This window comes from Coccinella septempunctata, chromosome 7 (assembly GCF_907165205.1).
Source record: "Coccinella septempunctata chromosome 7, icCocSept1.1, whole genome shotgun sequence".
Taxonomy (NCBI): Eukaryota; Metazoa; Arthropoda; class Insecta; order Coleoptera; family Coccinellidae; genus Coccinella; species Coccinella septempunctata.
This window is the reverse complement of record NC_058195.1, coordinates 16,212,492-16,230,649: the sequence shown is the minus strand read 5'-3', so window position 1 is coordinate 16,230,649 and position 18,158 is coordinate 16,212,492. Positions and strand designations below refer to the sequence as shown.

The following is an 18,158-nucleotide window of genomic DNA, read 5'->3' as shown; positions in this document are numbered from 1 at the left end:
GATACATGTAGATGGCACGAAACTGGAAAACGTGAAGGAATATGTATGCTTGGGGCATGCGATTAAAATAGGTAAAGAAAACCAGACGGCAGAAATAAAAAGGAGAATCAGATTGGCCTGGGCAGGGTTTGGGAAAATGAATTATATATTCAAAAATAAAAGCATCCCCATTAATCTCAAACGAAGAGCTTTTGACACCTGTATACTCCCAGTAGCAACCTACGGTTTGGAGACGATGGCAATGACCAAAAAGACAGCGAATCTAATGAGAGTGATGCAAAGAGCAATGGAACGAGTTATGCTCGGGACTAGTCTCAGAGACAGGAAGAGGAACGAGGATATCCGACAGAAAACTAGGGTGATGGATGTGATAGAGCGGATCGCGGAGCTGAAATGGAAGTGGGTAGGACATGTGGCGCGGAAAGATGGAACACATTGGGCTTATAGACTGGTGCACTGGCGACCAAGAGGATCGAGGCGAAGCGCAGGAAGACCACAGAAAAGATGGCTCGATGACATCAAAAAGCAGGCAGGTATAGGGTGGTTTCAAACAGCACAAGATAGGACAGCATGAAGAAATTTGAAGGAGGCCTACGTTCAGGAGTGGACAAGATGTGGCTGATAAAGAAGAAGAAGAAGAGATTGCTTTTTCAAAGACCCTAATATCTACAGGGAGAGACTTAAATATAATTCAACAGTAGATTCTTGAGGTCAAAAGAAACACTTTTTCTCTATACCATATTTTCCGATTCTGCCCTGATAAAAAGATATAGCCTATTAAGATTATATAATGAGCTATGCCACCCTGGGAAAAAAATTCTCTTCAGAAAAACAAGCTGAATCTATGATACTATTGACAGTACACATCTGTGTATCCTTCAAACAGAGTTGCATTCAGCCAAAGTACCCAATTTTCCGAATATCACAGTTATTTTTTATTTTTGAACATCGAATTACTCGAAAACGGCGTATTTTACGAGAAAATATGAAGAATACTTTCATTTCACGAAACATTCAAATATTCATAAAATAGCGTCCAACTTAGTTTCAAGAGTTGAGTTCTTTGAATTTTTGGTATTTTTATGGTACATAATGGTCCTAATGAGAAAACTGGAAGACGTGGGTGATATTTTCGAAAAATAATCATAGATAAAGGGCTCAATGTCTGAAGACTCCCACTATTATTTAGCTCCAAGTTCATTGTTAAGCCTTCCTTACATGTTTCGGCTTGCGGCCATCTTCAGAATCCAGGCGTGTTACAATGAAGAAGCAAAAACTTTATGCGGTCGATAAGTTGCCAGATTCTCATTGATGAGAATTAAATTTCTAAAGAATCAGCTCAAATTGATCTGTACAAAAATGGTGGGAGTCTTTAGACATTCAACTCTTTATCCGTGATAGTGATCTCCACAATGGATTATTAAACAATTACGAAAAAAAATATTCATCAAATAAATAAAAAACTATATTCCGAAATTAATTTCATACGATGAAACCGTTTGTGAGATAAAACTGAAAATAATATTTTGATACGAACAGGAAAATCTCGTTCCAATTAATAATTACAGTTGGGAAATATCGGTCCAAGGAACAAACACAAGAAACTATTCTTTCACGACGTTTCGGCACTTTATTGTGCCTTCTTCAGGCTAAAAAATGGAAAATTATGCTATAAACAGTGACATAGATAATATAAAAATATGATGGCATAATATTCATATAAATTACTAAAATTATCGATCTAATACATTACAAATACAGAATAGAATATAAAAAAATATAAAAACACCGAAAACAACATTAAACATCAAAGCAGACTGAGCAAGACAACTGTATAGCAAGACAGGCCAAGGAAAAAAGGAAAAATACTCACTGTCAGAATATTAAAAAATTTCAATATTTTCATGTACAGAAAATCGTCATAAAAATGAAAATAAAACGGGAAAACTAGTTCTACCGGATCTAGGCATCGATGTATGTTTGCTTTTTTGGGTCATGACACATCAAACGCAGAATTCAAATGAATGGAAGAAAAACGATCTACAAACACAACGGAAACACGAGAGACAACATGACACTTGCACAGTGGCGTAACGAAACGACCAAATATTTAACTGGGCTTTCAACATTTTGGAATCAAGTTGGAATATGCCACACTCAACGTACTAACGTCCGTACGTGCATTAACTGTGTTTGGGAACTTTTTTATATAAATCATCTCCTTAAAGCAACGTTTAAACCAGTTGTTCTCCCGACCCAAAATTTCAACGTTCTGAAAATCAAAATTGTGGTTGGATGATGAAGCATGAGCAGATAATGCTGTGGATTCTTTTTTATTCTTGCAATCCCTTTCATGTTGGGCAGATCTGTTGCCCAAATATTGCCCTGTTTGCCCGACATAACACACGCTACAATCCCTACAGTTGATCTTATAAACCACCCCAGAACATCTCTCCTTCGGATCCCTATCCTTAAGCTTTGAAAAAATAGACCGAACAGTTTTGTTGTAGTAATAAATAACACGATTTGTACTATCTTTCATTAATCGTTTGAGTTGTTCGGACAACCTCGGTACATAAATCAACTTACAGACTCTGACATTATTATGGGACTCGTCAACATTATTCAACGTGTGCGGTGGAGGTTCAACATTAGAAGAATAAAAAATTTTATGTATCAAACTTTTCGGGTAACCATTCCTCATCAGAAATAAAGTATTTATGTACCGAGGTTGTCCGAACAACTCAAACGATTAATGAAAGATAGTACAAATCGTGTTATTTATTACTACAACAAAACTGTTCGGTCTATTTTTTCAAAGCTTAAGGATAGGGATCCGAAGGAGAGATGTTCTGGGGTGGTTTATAAGATCAACTGTAGGGATTGTAGCGTGTGTTATGTCGGGCAAACAGGGCAATATTTGGGCAACAGATCTGCCCAACATGAAAGGGATTGCAAGAATAAAAAAGAATCCACAGCATTATCTGCTCATGCTTCATCATCCAACCACAATTTTGATTTTCAGAACGTTGAAATTTTGGGTCGGGAGAACAACTGGTTTAAACGTTGCTTTAAGGAGATGATTTATATAAAAAAGTTCCCAAACACAGTTAATGCACGTACGGACGTTAGTACGTTGAGTGTGGCATATTCCAACTTGATTTCAAAATGTTGAAAGCCCAGTTAAATATTTGGTCGTTTCGTTACGCCACTGTGCAAGTGTCATGTTGTCTCTCGTGTTTCCGTTGTGTTTGTAGATCGTTTTTCTTCCATTCATTTGAATTCTGCGTTTGATGTGTCATGACCCAAAAAAGCAAACATACATCGATGCCTAGATCCGGTAGAACTAGTTTTCCCGTTTTATTTTCATTTTTATGACGATTTTCTGTACATGAAAATATTGAAATTTTTTAATATTCTGACAGTGAGTATTTTTCCTTTTTTCCTTGGCCTGTCTTGCTATACAGTTGTCTTGCTCAGTCTGCTTTGATGTTTAATGTTGTTTTCGGTGTTTTTATATTTTTTTATATTCTATTCTGTATTTGTAATGTATTAGATCGATAATTTTAGTAATTTATATGAATATTATGCCATCATATTTTTATATTATCTATGTCACTGTTTATAGCATAATTTTCCATTTTTTAGCCTGAAGAAGGCACAATAAAGTGCCGAAACGTCGTGAAAGAATAGTTTCTTGTGTTTGTTCCTTGGACCGATATTTCCCAACTGTAATATTTTGATACGGTTTTTCAACAGCCTGTATCTTTTAAACCGAGCCGACTCGGAAGAAATGGTATGGTAAAAAAGTGTTTCTTTTGACCTCAAGAATCTACTGTTCAAATATTCGTACGAGTCAAAGAGCCTCCCTGTATTTATTAGTACGAGGGGAATCAGATTTTAGAAATTTACACTAGTCGAAACAACTTCGAAACAATGTTTGGTTTCGATATTGTTCTTTTTCAAAGATTCTTTTTCAGAAAAAATTTTTAAACACTGACAACTTATAAAGACTCACTCTGGTAGAATCTGAAACGCATAACGAAGTTTTGGAAAGGCAAAGTAGGTACCTACAGAGTGTTTTGTCAAAATGTAAACAAATTTATGCTTTCTATTTATTCTAATGAAACATGACGCTAAGTTGTAGCTTCTTCGGATGTTTTGTAAATCTTTCGCTAGTTTTGAAATATTCTAATACCAGTTGTTACATCCGAACAATCTGCAATGTAGCGAAACTCGTCATGTAAATAAAATGCGTTATACAGGGTCTTTCACGAGGAACCTCACCCATATTCATACGGGAAACTACTGAACGTATTTTCATGAAATTCAGCAATTATAAGTATGTCACGATGCTGATGAAATCTAAAATATTTTCAAGGCATGAGCACCTCCGGTTTTTCCGGAAATGACGTCAACTTCCGTTTTTCAAATTAGAACACTATTTTTTTATTGCAGAAATAGATTCCTTAGAAAATTTCAAGTTATTTTGATGTAACATTTTTCAGTTTTGGTTGGAAAATTCTCTCTGAGCGGGAAAATTCGAAAAAAAAATCGAAAATAGAGGTCCGCTGAAACAAGAATAACTTCGAGGTTTTTGGATGGAAAATTTTAATTTTTGGGATTTTTCAAGATGTAAGATTGATGTATCCACTTTAAAAATCCAAATCGCGATTCATGATACAGGGGGTGAAAAAATCGCTTTCAAAGTTAGGGATGACAAAATCGTGAAAAATCAATTTTTTCAAATTAGAACCCCATTTTTTTATGGCAGATATTGAATTTACGTTAAAAAATAATGTGAGTATATGCATCACACCCTTGCCCTAAAATGGATATTTTCTGAGTTATTCACAAAAAACTGTTTTTCGTCTTGAATTTTCAGCTATTTCTTTTCCCTTCACGCCAAAAAGATGAAATTTTCAGGAACTGTTATTTGAACCATGCTGTAGATTTTTCACCCCTTCTTGAAACCGACTTCAAGTTACTATTAGGAGAACCATGGCAAACTCTCGCAGTTATAACTAGAGAAGATGCTCAAATTTTGACCGTTAATTTCTATTCATAAACTTTTTGTTTCAGAGATTGGGAGTGAAAACCCTAAAAAGTTTATGAAGAGATGCAGAATCCTCCCAGAATAAATTTCAATCGATATCGTTAATTTCTAGACATTTATTTATACGTCTCAGGAATGCTTCGTGCGTTGCTCTTCTTATTTCATCGGGAGGAAGAGATCTGCAAAAGTGTTTAAAAACCAAATTGAGTTTCAAAACTTTGAATCTAAAAATCTAAACAAACCTGAACGCATTTCTGACTCGTTCTATGCAGTCCTCTTTATCAGTCAGGGGAGTTGAGTAGACAATATTTTTTATCCTACCCCAAACATAATAGTCTAAAGGAGTTATTTATTTATCACTGGAGAGAAAACCGATGGCCGATTAGTTGAAATAAAGAGGTTTCCGATACAAATTCGAATCAAAATTCGCCATCTATTTAGGAACAACCTGTAACTTTTTTCTCTTGCATATTAGGGTAGTAAAATCTAAAACATGGTTTAAGTAACAGTTCCTGAAAATTTCATCTTTTTGGCGTGAAGGGAAAAGAAATAGCTGAAAATTCAAGACGAAAAACAGTTTCTAGTTCTAGTTTTTTGTGAATAACTCAGAAAATATCCACTTTAGGGCAAGGGTGTGATGCATACACTCACATTATTTTTCAACGTAGATTCAATATCTGCCATAAAAAATTGGGGTTCTAATTTGAAAAAATTGATTTTTCACGATTTTGTCATCCCTAACTTTGAAAGCGATTTTTTCACCCCCTGTATCATGAATCGCGATTTGGATTTTTAAAGTGGATACATCAATCTTACATCTTGAAAAATCCCAAAAATTAAAATTTTCCATCCAAAAACCTCGAAGTTATTCTTGTTTCAGCGGACCTCTATTTTCGATTTTTTTTTCGAATTTTCCCGCTCAGAGAGAATTTTCCAACCAAAACTGAAAAATGTTACATCAAAATAACTTGAAATTTTCTAAGGAATCTATTTCTGCAATAAAAAAATGGTGTTCTAATTTGAAAAACGGAAGTTGACGTCATTTCCGGAAAAACCGGAGGTGCTCATGCCTTGAAAATATTTTAGATTTCATCAGCATCGTGACATACTTATAATTGCTGAATTTCATGAAAATACGTTCAGTAGTTTCCCGTATAAATATGGGTGAGGTTCCTCGTGAAAGACCCTGTATAATATACGTGTATGATTGAAGCGAAAATTTAGGTTTTATGGTTGATATCGCACGGTAGTATAGCATGTGATCTTCAATAATGCGGTTGCTAGTGTATCACCAGCAACTATTTCACGTCTCATAAGCCAGTGTAAGGTGCCCGACTATGAGCTCAAAAAGGGTTCTCCTTCCATTAAAATCTCTCTCACTGATGGTCGCCCCCGTATCATGATATTCTGACAACTTTATTGTGCATTTTCGCTCACTGCTTTCGAATCGCATTTATTTTCATTAGTGCCATCACACACCCCAATTAATGAATGGCTAAAATCCCTCTCTCAAGAGGAGATGAAAAGAGTAGCAGAAAATTGCCGAGAATTTTAATGTGAGAAACGCTTATTATTATGGCAGCAGGCGTAAAAGGCCTGTATTCTAGTTATATTAGGGCAAACGGTCAAGGGTCAGACTAACAGCCAGTCCGTGGAATATTTTATTATTTGGGTATACTCGGATATTGCAGGAATCAGGAAGGTGGATATTAAACCACGTAAGTCGATGCATTTTATTCATTAATATTGATTTTGACATTAAGTGTCAGGAGTTTTTTGAATTTCCATAGAAATACCAAACGAGAGGAAGTCCGTACTCCCGTACTAAATTTGTTGACACTGTTTTTAATCTATGGTTCTAGGCTCTAGAACAGCGCTGCTCTAAAATTGCACCGGTGGAAATCGGAACTACTGCTCTGCGGCATCGGTCGTAGGTAGCGGGCCAAAACCTATTCTTATTCATTCGATTTGAAATTTTGAACCCCAGTTGACTTTGCGTCGTCTTACTTGTAATTCACAAATGAAACTATTTCATTCATTTGCAACAAAACTAAAGATACTACATTAGGTACAGATAAATCGATGACAAATTTGCTGATTGAAAAATGAATCGTGATTTTTTTTCAACTATTGAATTGTATGTACAGAAACAATTAAAATTGAGGACTGAAATTACCCACCGTGGAACTAAAAAGGTATACCACCTAATAAAACGACTGCATTGCAGGGGGTGTTGTAAAAGTATTCAAATACAAATTATTGGAAAATAAAATAAGAGCAGTTTAGGAAGGAGCGGAATTTTTATTAAACCTTAAACCATATCTCTAAAGAGTTGTTCTGCAGAAAATTATATTGGTTAGGAATATAATGACATAACTATTACAGTAAACTAGAAATGAATTATAGGTATTCTTGTAATTGCTCCTGTTGACTGGATATTCGAAGTCTTCTCTTCGGTAAACTCTCTGTTTCTTCTGGTAAACCATTTTCGAAAAAAATTTGTTGAAGGAATGTTGAGTTTTCAAATACTGAAGAACTTATACTTTTTTCAGCCATCGGTGAGCAGACAAATTCCAAGCTTCATGATTACACAAACATAATTATCAAAAAAACCAATCACTTACCACTAAAGCAAGAAACGGAACTAGAAGAACGTATATGATTCCCACTAGTCAAACAAATTATTGAAAAAATAAGAACATTTCTTGGAAAAACTTCGCCAAAATAAATCTGTCATCTGAACAATATTTCATAGATTGAAAATCTATGTAGGATTTCTATCAAAGATATTATTTTTGATTTCTATAGTAACACGACTCGACTCTAGCGCCCCAAAGTAATCGCACCGGCTGAAGGGCGAACTAAAGCGGTTGCATTTCTGCCTATATAAGTTGGAAGGGGTTGGAATTTCTTTCCAGTTTTTTCAATTTTCTATCGAATAACCGCTGCTATATCTATGGGAGATGATTTCCCAACATAAGGGTCCTGTAGCGTTCCTCGAACAACTGAAGAACAGAAGAAAAGCAAGATTTGGCTATTATTTATTTGAGTATTGAAGGCATTTCTAACGACGAGGGTGGTCCTCCACCAAGATCAGTAGAAGATTTTTGACGCAGAGATGATATCCCAGTGCAATTGAAGGACAAGTTATGTACCTATAATTATTTATTGTTTTCTTCATTCATCATCAAGTCATCGAATAAGTTTTGACGAAAGATTAATTATTCACTGTTTCTCTGTTTCAGATATTATTTCCAAATGGAAAAGGATACAGAAATTTTATATCAATGGAAGCCCTTCAGTATTAAAAGTTTATTCTGTAAACAAATTTGTCATCACTACACTACTCAGGGGAGACGGGGTTTTTACTGAGTTTTTTCCCTAAGCTCTTATATCATACTCCAAATCGCATGGTGCCCCGTTATATCTTGTTGTGAAGCATTCTCCTTCCACTTTCACGTAAAATCTTCCATTTTTGAGATAATTCCTGATCTCGTTTCTGATCAACTTGCATATTTTGATCGAATATCCAGCACTTCTCATCTTATATTATATATTAATCCTTCATGCCATACCTTGACGAATGCTCTGGCGACGTCTAGTAAAACAAGACCATAGTAGCTTGTTTATTTTGGAATCCCTCTGTAATGTATTCTGTGAGCCTTAATAATCGAAAGAAACTTCGAATTGAAGAAACTCAAATAAACCAAATTCCTGCCAATTTACCCACACCAATATGGCGGAAACTATGTGACACTTTTGTTACAAGCGAAATATAGTTTATGCAAGTATATGCTCCCTCCCCTTCCTTTACTTGCATGGCCAAAATATTTTAGAGTCCGTTCCACAAAACCGCCAATCGACTGGTTTTAAAAAAGTGAATGGACTATAAATATTCAGTCGTAAATCGTTATTTTGAATATAAATTATATTTTTAAAGGGAAATTCACTTTGCATTTTATTCGTCGACCGCGTCTGCCCTCCAAAAGTGAAAGCAGCGGATTTAATCAACTTTCTTACACAAGGCCTCCACATCTTGAATGATTCAGTGGGAAAATTCATATCCCTCATTATTCTTATTCTATGCATCCATCCAATAATCCACATTCAGATTGCTGAACAATTTGCATAAATTTCAAATTTGTCGACAAGATCCGCCATTTCAAGGTTGTCATCATGCCCAAATCCGAAATCCATCATCCTTACCTAACTCGATTACTCAGTGGCCCGTATCTGTCTGAATTACCAACGGAAATGCGGGTCAAATGAAAACAGTGCCTCCTGTTAATTCGGTATGTGCGGAATCTGCAAATTATCATGTTTGGATATAGCAGAAACCACTTGTTGTGGAGCTCCGTTGTGATTGAATGATCCCAAGCATTTGCTCTATCTTGTCGAGTTGATATGTCCTCAGTTATGTGATGCTTTTATCAAAGACTTAGCTCCGAAATGATCTAATTCCGATTTCCGTTAGCGTGGCCAGGATTTTATTATTGTGGTGAGGATTGGGATTGGAAGCTTACAGTTGATTCATGTATGCTTGAAATTGAATTGAAATCCTTCGTTTGAATCCTTGGTATGGTACATTACGAAGATATACTTATTGAAAAATTCTTAGCTTACTATAGAACAAAACAAAATTTCAATGTCAAAATATTTTATTACTCAACATATTCTCCTCTTAATTGGATACATTTATTATAGCGAACCTGCAACGTCTCTCGACCTTTCAAAAAACATCTTTATCCTTGCTCTGCAAACCAGACCTCAACAGCTTTTTTACCTCCTCGTTGGAAGAAAATTTACGACCTTTTAAACTTTTTTTCAGTTGAGGAAAGAAATGATAGTCGGATGGAGCCAAATCTGATGAAAAAGGGGGGTGCTCTAGTATTTTAAACCCTAAATGACGAATTTTTTTAATGGCAACAGGAAATTTGTGTGCAGTGGCGTTGTCCTGCTAAAACAAAACACCTTTAAATAGCTTTCTTCGTCTTTTCTCTTTAATTTCTTCTCGTGGAGTGGTCAGTTATGTCGAATAGTAATCCCAGATTATCGTTCTACCCTTATCCGAAAATTCAATCATGATTACTCTATGGCAATCCCAAAAAAGAAAAAGAACTTTTCCAGCAGATTTTTGGACACGGAACTTCTTAGGTCTTGGAGAACCAGATTTTCGCCATTCCATCGATTGTTGCTTTGTTTCTGGTTCGTAGAAATGTACCCAAGTCTCATCCATAGTGACAATTCGGTTCAAGAAGTCTTCATCGTTTTCAAATCGAGCACAGATCGAACGCGATGCTTCTACCCTTGCACGCTTTTGGTCAAGATTCAAACATTTGGGGTCCATTTTGCTTTTGCAGCAATTTTTCTCATGTCCAAATTCATGTGAACTATATGATGAACGCGTTCGTATAGAATATTCAGATATCCGTTTTAGCCCAATTCGACGGTCGGATAAAATCATGTCATGGACTGCATCGATATTTTCGGGGACTGACACAGAAACTAGCCTTCCCGATCGCTCATAATCTTCAATGGCATATTTACCTCTTTTTCTTGCAGTCCAATTTTTCACGGTCGCACACGAAGGACATTGATCACCAAGGGTATTAAGCATATCTTCGTAAATCTGCTTACCTCTGAACCCTTTTAAATACAGGAACATGATGATGGCTCGATACTCCAATTTTTCGATTTTCACAATTTCGGTGGACATCTTCTTTTTTAATTTATTGCGTAACTCTGGTTTACTTTTTTGACCTCAAACTTCACACTGACACTTCTAATGAATTATTGTTCGTTGCTATGTTAACACAATATATTTTGTATGCATGGAATTGGTCTAGGCTAACTAGATATCAATACATCCTCGTATTATATAAGATAGTAGTAAAGAATGCCCAAAAATAGCAGTTCTGATCATAGTAATAAGGACGTCCTGTACATGTATTCATGCAAGATGCAAGAAGTAGATAAAAAGTACATGAGGGAAGGGGAATAGGCAGAGGAAATGTGTGTAGATCTGACAATCGAATCCATGTACAAAGAAGCGGAAAAGTTCATTTCCAGATAGCTTTCAGGAAACTTCGAATAGAAGTGCCGGAAACCTTTGATGTAGTTGACAGAACGCAATTTTTTCACGAGGAAAATTCCTCCGAGATGACTCGTGAAAAAACCCACTCTCATGAACAAAGAGTTAACCCACTCAGACCCACTTCATCAAGATATCTGAAATTAACAAAATTTTGGTCTCAGATCGAGACAAAATTATGAGAACCTTATTTTCGAAAATTGTTTTATAATAATATGAAATACAATAGTGGGATCAATTTTGGCGATGGAACTACTTCAGATGGATGCTCTTTACTTGGCCATAATATTCTTGGGATATTCACACATTCATTTTTATATTAAGTCAATCCATGCCAATCAGAAACCCACTTCGAATGAAACAGTAGGTCCTTTCGTTTGCATAAAAAGTGTAGCACTTTTCTACACTCGATTTTAGTATTCGTTTGCTGATTGAATTTACACCAGTGTAGAGGGAGTGTAGTTTATCTACACACAGTCAAAAGGAGATGTAAACTACCCCTCCTCTACACTGGGGTAAATTCAATCAGCAAACGAATACTAAAATCGAGTGTAGAAAAGTGCTACACTTTTTATACAAACGAAAGAACCTATTATTCTGCATTGATTTAAAAACTTTAAAATTGGTTATCGTGGGTTATCTTCGGAAGTTAGATATGTATGAGGTTGCAGACTTTTAAATAGAACGTTTTGAACTCTCTAAATTGTACTAGATTATTTTTCTCTTCGTCTTATAACTTACTCAGTGTCGGCAATGAAAGCCTTGAATCAACGGCTTCATTCAAGAATTGTTTTTGACCATAATCGATATTTTCTGTCATTTTTTAATATGTATGAGAATTTCGCACAAAAACCTACTCGAATTAATTCTCTGCACTATAGAGAAATTGCCATCAAAATCCTCCAGCCTCTGAAGTTTTATACATCTTTTTGGGAGCTTCAAAATTGTATCTGATCGTTTTCTCTTATCTTATAGGTTACCAAACGTCTGTCATAAAAGCCTGAAATCAATTGTTTCATATTTCATCATAGGGTTTATTCAGAAAAGAAAATCGATATTATTCGTTATCCTTTCAATATATAAAAATGAACGTTACAGGAGAACCTAATATGAAAGGCAGAAGTTGTGTTTTTAAGATTAAAAAAAAGAATGTTAGAATCATGTTCCATTCGAATTACAGCCAATCTTCTAGAAGTCTATTCAGAGAGAAGACATTCATTTTATGTGCTATTTACATTCGTAAGTGTTCATGAAAAATGGAGAAGCATTTGTCACTCACACAACGAATCATAGTTATCCTACCAGATCGATTAACCTATATTATCTTGTACAGGGTGGTCAAAATTGGTAATATCTGAACTACAACTTTTTAACCTAAGGAGATAGAGGAAAATGCACGGCACATTTTTGAAGGAAAATCATAAGGGATTGTTATTTTCAACCATTAATAATAAAGTTATGAAATCTATAAAAATTGTGGTAGTAACATCTACTTAGTGCTTTATATTACGTATAGTTTCATGACTCAGTATTTTTTAGAACCCGTAAAAAAAATTGAAAACTGTCATCGCCAAAGGCTGTATCTTGGAAAGGAGGTCGATTTCGAAAAAAATTTATAGGAACTACCCCCGCTTATTTTCATCGAGGAATCATCTCCCTAAGTCCTTCGCATTTGTTTACAGACACCCTGTATACAGGATGGTCCAGATCGTAATCAAGAAATTTAAACCACGTATTCTACATCAAAAATAAGCCCTGGTTTGTCATATAAACATATGTCGAGAAATGTTTCCTCTCCGAGATACAGGGTGTTAAAATTATAAAAAAAATATTTTTCATCGATAACTTCCATATTGCTTGAAATATTTTTATGGAATTTGAGACATAGGTTTTGAGCGTCAAGGAGCACTTTTTGCATAATATCATTTCTTTTCTATTCTACCAGTTGCGTCCGTACTGCAGCGAGACTGAATATTTTCAGAAAAAAAAATGATGCGCCACTAGTTTTTCCGACACCAAATATTACTCTTTAAATTCATATTTAATTTGGAGCAAATTCGTTCTCCTGACTTTTTGCTGTACGAGGCACCGTTTCCGGTTAAAAAAATAAAACACATCCTCATGCATGAAGAAATCGCCAAAATTTGATATGGTAGGTACATATTATAATAATAATAAGACCGTAGTAAGCTTTTTATTGCTATATAAAATTTTGCCTATTTCTCCATACATGAGAATGTGTTTTATTTTTTTAACCGGAAGCGGTGCCTCGTGCAGCAAAAAGTCAAGAAACCGAATTTGCTCCAAATTGAATAAGGATTTAAATAGTAATTTTTATTGTCGGAAAAACCAGTGGCGTATAATTTTTTTATCTGAAAATATTTAGTCTCACTGCAGTACGGACGCCACTGGTAGAATAGAAAAGAAATGATATTATGCAAAAAGGGCTCCTTGACGCTCAAAACCTATGTCTCAAATTTCATAAAAATACAGGGGTCGGCATAAGTCAGGCAACGCTCTCGAAATTTCGACATATGTCCGGCAACGCTCATAAGTCTGGCAACGCTGTTGAAAAAAATCTGAGCACTTACAGTAACCCTTTTTCGAATACCTTTTGTATTATTTTTTAATAAATATATTTTGACGCTGCATTTATTTATCTTAATGCAAATTGGTTGCCTGACTTATGCTGACCCCTGTATTTTAAGCAGTGTGAAAGTTATTAATGAAAAACATTTTTTTTTCTATAATTTTAACACCCCGTATCTCGTAGAGAAAGCATTTCTCAACATATGTTTATATGACAAACTAGGGCTTATTTTTGATGTGGAATACGTGGTTAAAATTTCTTGGTTACGATCGGGACGACCCTGTATATCATACGTTCCCCTCAGTCTATCTAACAGCCGTTTTCAATAAACCTATCTATCCATCGTTTTACCTAATGACGATTGGAAACCATTCTAAAATATATCTACAGATAGATCATAGAAACAAAATCAGATGTTTTTTCTATCTTTAGTTTCGGCCGTAAGTCGTTTTGAACTACTGTTTTCATAAGAAAAAACACAACTTCCTGTTAAAGCTCAGCAAATATACCTGCTGAAAATCATAGTACGTCACTGGATTGCTATCAAAAAAGTGTCTTTATAATGTTTTCATTTCAACATTCTAGCATAAACCGAAACGGAGATAATGACCTAATTTGAAATTTCAATTTTGGCCTAAAACTAGAAAACAAAACAAGATAGAGGGGTGAAGTTGATGGCATTAGTAGTTTCTAGAAAAATGACCTCCGTAATGTGCCATGCATTTTCCTCTATCTGGTTGGGTTGAAAAATTTGTAGTTCAGGTTTCACCAATTTTGCCCATCCTGTCTGTACATAGATTGTCAATTACACATCGCTCCCATTTGTGTGCATAAAACTGTTTATGCCCATTCTGAGCTACCACTTTGAAGGTCTCAACAGATTTACAGAATTCAAATAACAAATTGAAATTCGTTCTCTCAAATATGGAACCTTATTTCTTGGCTGGTTTTTTGACGCTGTGAAGTTTATATGATGCATTGAATTTGTGGACGTCATTCCATTTTCTTTTTGTATATTGCATATGTATGAAGGTCCCTTAAAACAAAGTAGAATTGGATTGATAAATTCTCTACCTACACCCTACACTGAAGTGAAATTGCCATCAAAATCAGATATCTGTTCCGGAGAACATACAAACACACGGACTTCCAAATTTATAATATTGGTTAAGATGATGGTTTATCAAGTGAAATATTGTTCCTGATTTCTTGGAAAATATTTTTATTTAATAAATAAATTGAATATTGATATATGGACAACTATGGAAATTTCTATAAGTGAAAAGGACATCGTATGTCGTCCTGTCTGTGTCAAATTCTATCGACAAAATATTTCCATCAAAGGGAGTGCACTCGATTAAAGTTTCTCGTTTCACGAAGTCATGCGTAGGAGATAAAAAAGTTTTATTCCCCCGAGGAACAATTCGTAGCCCTTCCAGCTCATATTCTCCATCAGACACCCCTGTCTGATAGGAATTAAATTTGCCAACCGTGTCATCCAATTGAAACTGGAGGAGGAATGAAAATGGAGAGTTAATATGCCTATGCGGAAACTGAAGTTGAGTATATACATAATGTCAGACGTGAATTGAGTATTCTACTGGGGATTCAAGATTCTACAATTAAATCCTTACTCAAACATCTCCCGTCTTTCAGAGTGAACTCTAAAAAAAAATTCAAATACGAAATTCCACTCTCTTCAGAGGGATAATTCCATGCTTACATCGATTCTGAAGATGCAGATGTTTGTGGTATGAAGATATGCATGTATTCGGTGGCCAAGAATTCAGCTTTTGTTCCGTGCCTCGTTTTAAACTTATGTCTTGTGAATGGATGCTTAAAATACTGCGCTTTTCCATTGAAAACGCCACACAATGTTGCTGGTTGACCTACTTTTTCCGCGAGTTATTAAAAGGGTGGTATGTATTACATTCCTTTTAAATGAACGCTGCTGAGATTGATCCGACTCAAGTGTCTCATTTTTCATTCATAAGTCTCTGTCAGGAATAAGAGGTGATATAGAACTCAACAAAGTCTATCGTGCTCTGATTGATTGTATTGATGAAATGCTGAAACTTTTGACACTTGCCAGGCCCGGATCTAGGGGGGGGCAAGCGGGGCGCTTGCCCCGGGCGCCAGCTCAAGGGGGCGCCAAAATCAACCAGAGGTTAAAATTTTTTTACTTTTGATTTTCTCGTAAAAAATTAATTTCCTAGTGCTAAAATGGAAAGTGTAGAATGGAAACATGATAAACCATCACTATGCCTAAAATCTTTAAAATCAATGAGGGATCAATTAACTGCATATTATTCAGTCATCTACGAATGACCGCCACACTTGGGTGAAAAAGGTTGAAAGATCTGATATGTTCACACTGCGTCCAGCAGTAATTTCTTTATAATCTCATAAAATCCCATTTTGAAGTGCTGGGTATGAAGAGGAAAAAAGAAAAAGTCTATAAAGCACTTCAGTGGTGGAACCTTGTATTCAAATCATCCGGTTACATGTTTCGGCTTGCGCCATTATCAAACCAAGGATTCTGAAAATTGTTGCTTGTAAGTACAGAATATAAGGTTGAGCAAAAATTAAGAAAAGGTGAAAAACAATAATCTTACAATTTAGTTAAAATGCTCACTGAAACTTACGATTTAAAGGTTCCATTGTCATATGATAAACATCAATCAGAAAAGTCACAAAACAAAAATAAAAATAAAATATATACGGTCAAAAGGCATAATAATATGGGACCCCAAAACACAAGAAAAGACAAACAAAAACAAAACACAAACAAACTGACGTTCGTGCTGACAAAATCTTCTTCTTCCAGCCAAGGTTAACTCAAGTGTTCAATTTTCTCGACGATACAGTGGCGTCCCCCGGGGGAATCAATATAAGATTTTATATGTGTCTTTCACGTTGTTGGTCAACATCGCATTTAGTGTCCTGTATTCTGTGTTCTTAAGGTGTTTAAAGATTTCTACCTCCTCTAGAATTTCCTGTTTGCAGCCAAAATCGCAGTGATGAATAAGTTTGGTGTTCTCTTCAATATCGAACCTATGTCCTTCTTCCCTTATGTGACAACCGAAGATAGATTTATCGTTGTTTGGATTTTTAGCACTATTTAGATGTTCTCTTGTCCTCGTTCGAATGGATCTGCCACTCCTGCCCACATAAACAACGTTGCAGCCTGGTTCACCGCACTCCAATCTGTAGACGCCCGGTTTGTCCAAGTTATCAATAGGGCTCTTATTCTTAATTATGAATTGGCTCAAGATGTTATCAGATTTAAATGTTACCTTGGAGTTTTCGATCTGTCTAATTACGTTGGCGATTTTATGTGAAATGCCGCCATAGAAAGGGATGCAGCAGTATTTATTGTTCGAAGGATCTGAAGTCGACAAGTGGGGTTTTTTCATGCCTTGTTTCTTCCTTCTCCTGTCAATTAGCCTGTCAATGACATCCGGATGGTAACCATTCTCCCCTGCCAGATACCTCAGGGTGTTCACCTCCTCACTGTAAGCATCTTGACTCAAAGGAACATTGAGCAGTCTAGTGATGTATGTGTTGAAAGCCGCCATTTTATGGCCCATGTAATGGCATGAAGTTTTGTTGATTTTGGTGGATGTTTGAGAGGGTTTCCTATATATACTAAAAGTTAACTTATTTAGGTGTCTACTAATTGAAAGGTCTAAAAAGTTGATCCTCCGTTCTGACTCGAGTTCCAATGTAAAGTTGATGTTCATATGAAGTTTATTGATCCACTCATGGAACTCTTTTAGTTCTTCCTCACTACCAATCCAAGCTATCAATATGTCATCTACATATCTGAACCAAAAAAGAAATGGGATTTTATGAGATTATGTTAACGGCGAGTCTGGCCTTACTTTCCCGAACATATGGTAGGTTATCATTGAAGTCACAAAGGTTCATGGGTCACATCGAGTTCTGTAGGACATGTCTGAGGGAGGACTTGACACCAACATGGTTAAAGATCAGATTTAGGAGAGACGATAGGGTTGCACAACATCAAATCCACCTGCTAAAAAGAAAACTACTTAAGTGGGAGATTAGGAAATGGTACAGCCGACTCTACACAAATAATAAGAAACTGAGTATAGTTACGGGGATACTTAGAGATAAGATGACGGAGAGAGCTTTCAACAATTTAATTCATCACAACAAGTCAAAACTTCACAGTCTCAAACTTAAAAGTACTAGAATCCAACGACAAAAAATTGATAAGTTGTCAAAGCAGGACATGTCTCAAAGCTCAAGTGTTTTTCTTAAGAATGGAATAAAGTTCAAAGAGCCAATACTCAACTTGTCAGATACGACGTTCAACGAATCAGAAACCAAACTGTTGAGCTTGGGTTTAAAATTCTCCTTCTCAAATTATAATAAGTCAATGATCACCGAAAAAC

General features: G+C 35.7%; 2 protein-coding genes across 4 annotated transcripts in view; both read right to left on the bottom strand.

The window, feature by feature from the left end:
• The window catches only part of LOC123316468 (potassium voltage-gated channel protein Shaw-like), a 229,838-nt gene that overhangs the window by 185,150 nt on the left and 26,530 nt on the right, over positions 1–18,158 (bottom strand). The window lies entirely within an intron of this gene.
• LOC123316473 lies at positions 16,198–17,559 on the bottom strand. The gene is made up of 2 exons (XM_044902562.1): positions 16,383–17,559; positions 16,198–16,276 (listed from the first exon to the last, which is right to left on the bottom strand). The coding sequence occupies exon 1, from the start codon at positions 17,478–17,480 to the stop codon at positions 16,623–16,625; it is 858 nt and encodes a 285-aa protein (XP_044758497.1). The 5' UTR covers positions 17,481–17,559; the 3' UTR covers positions 16,198–16,276; positions 16,383–16,622.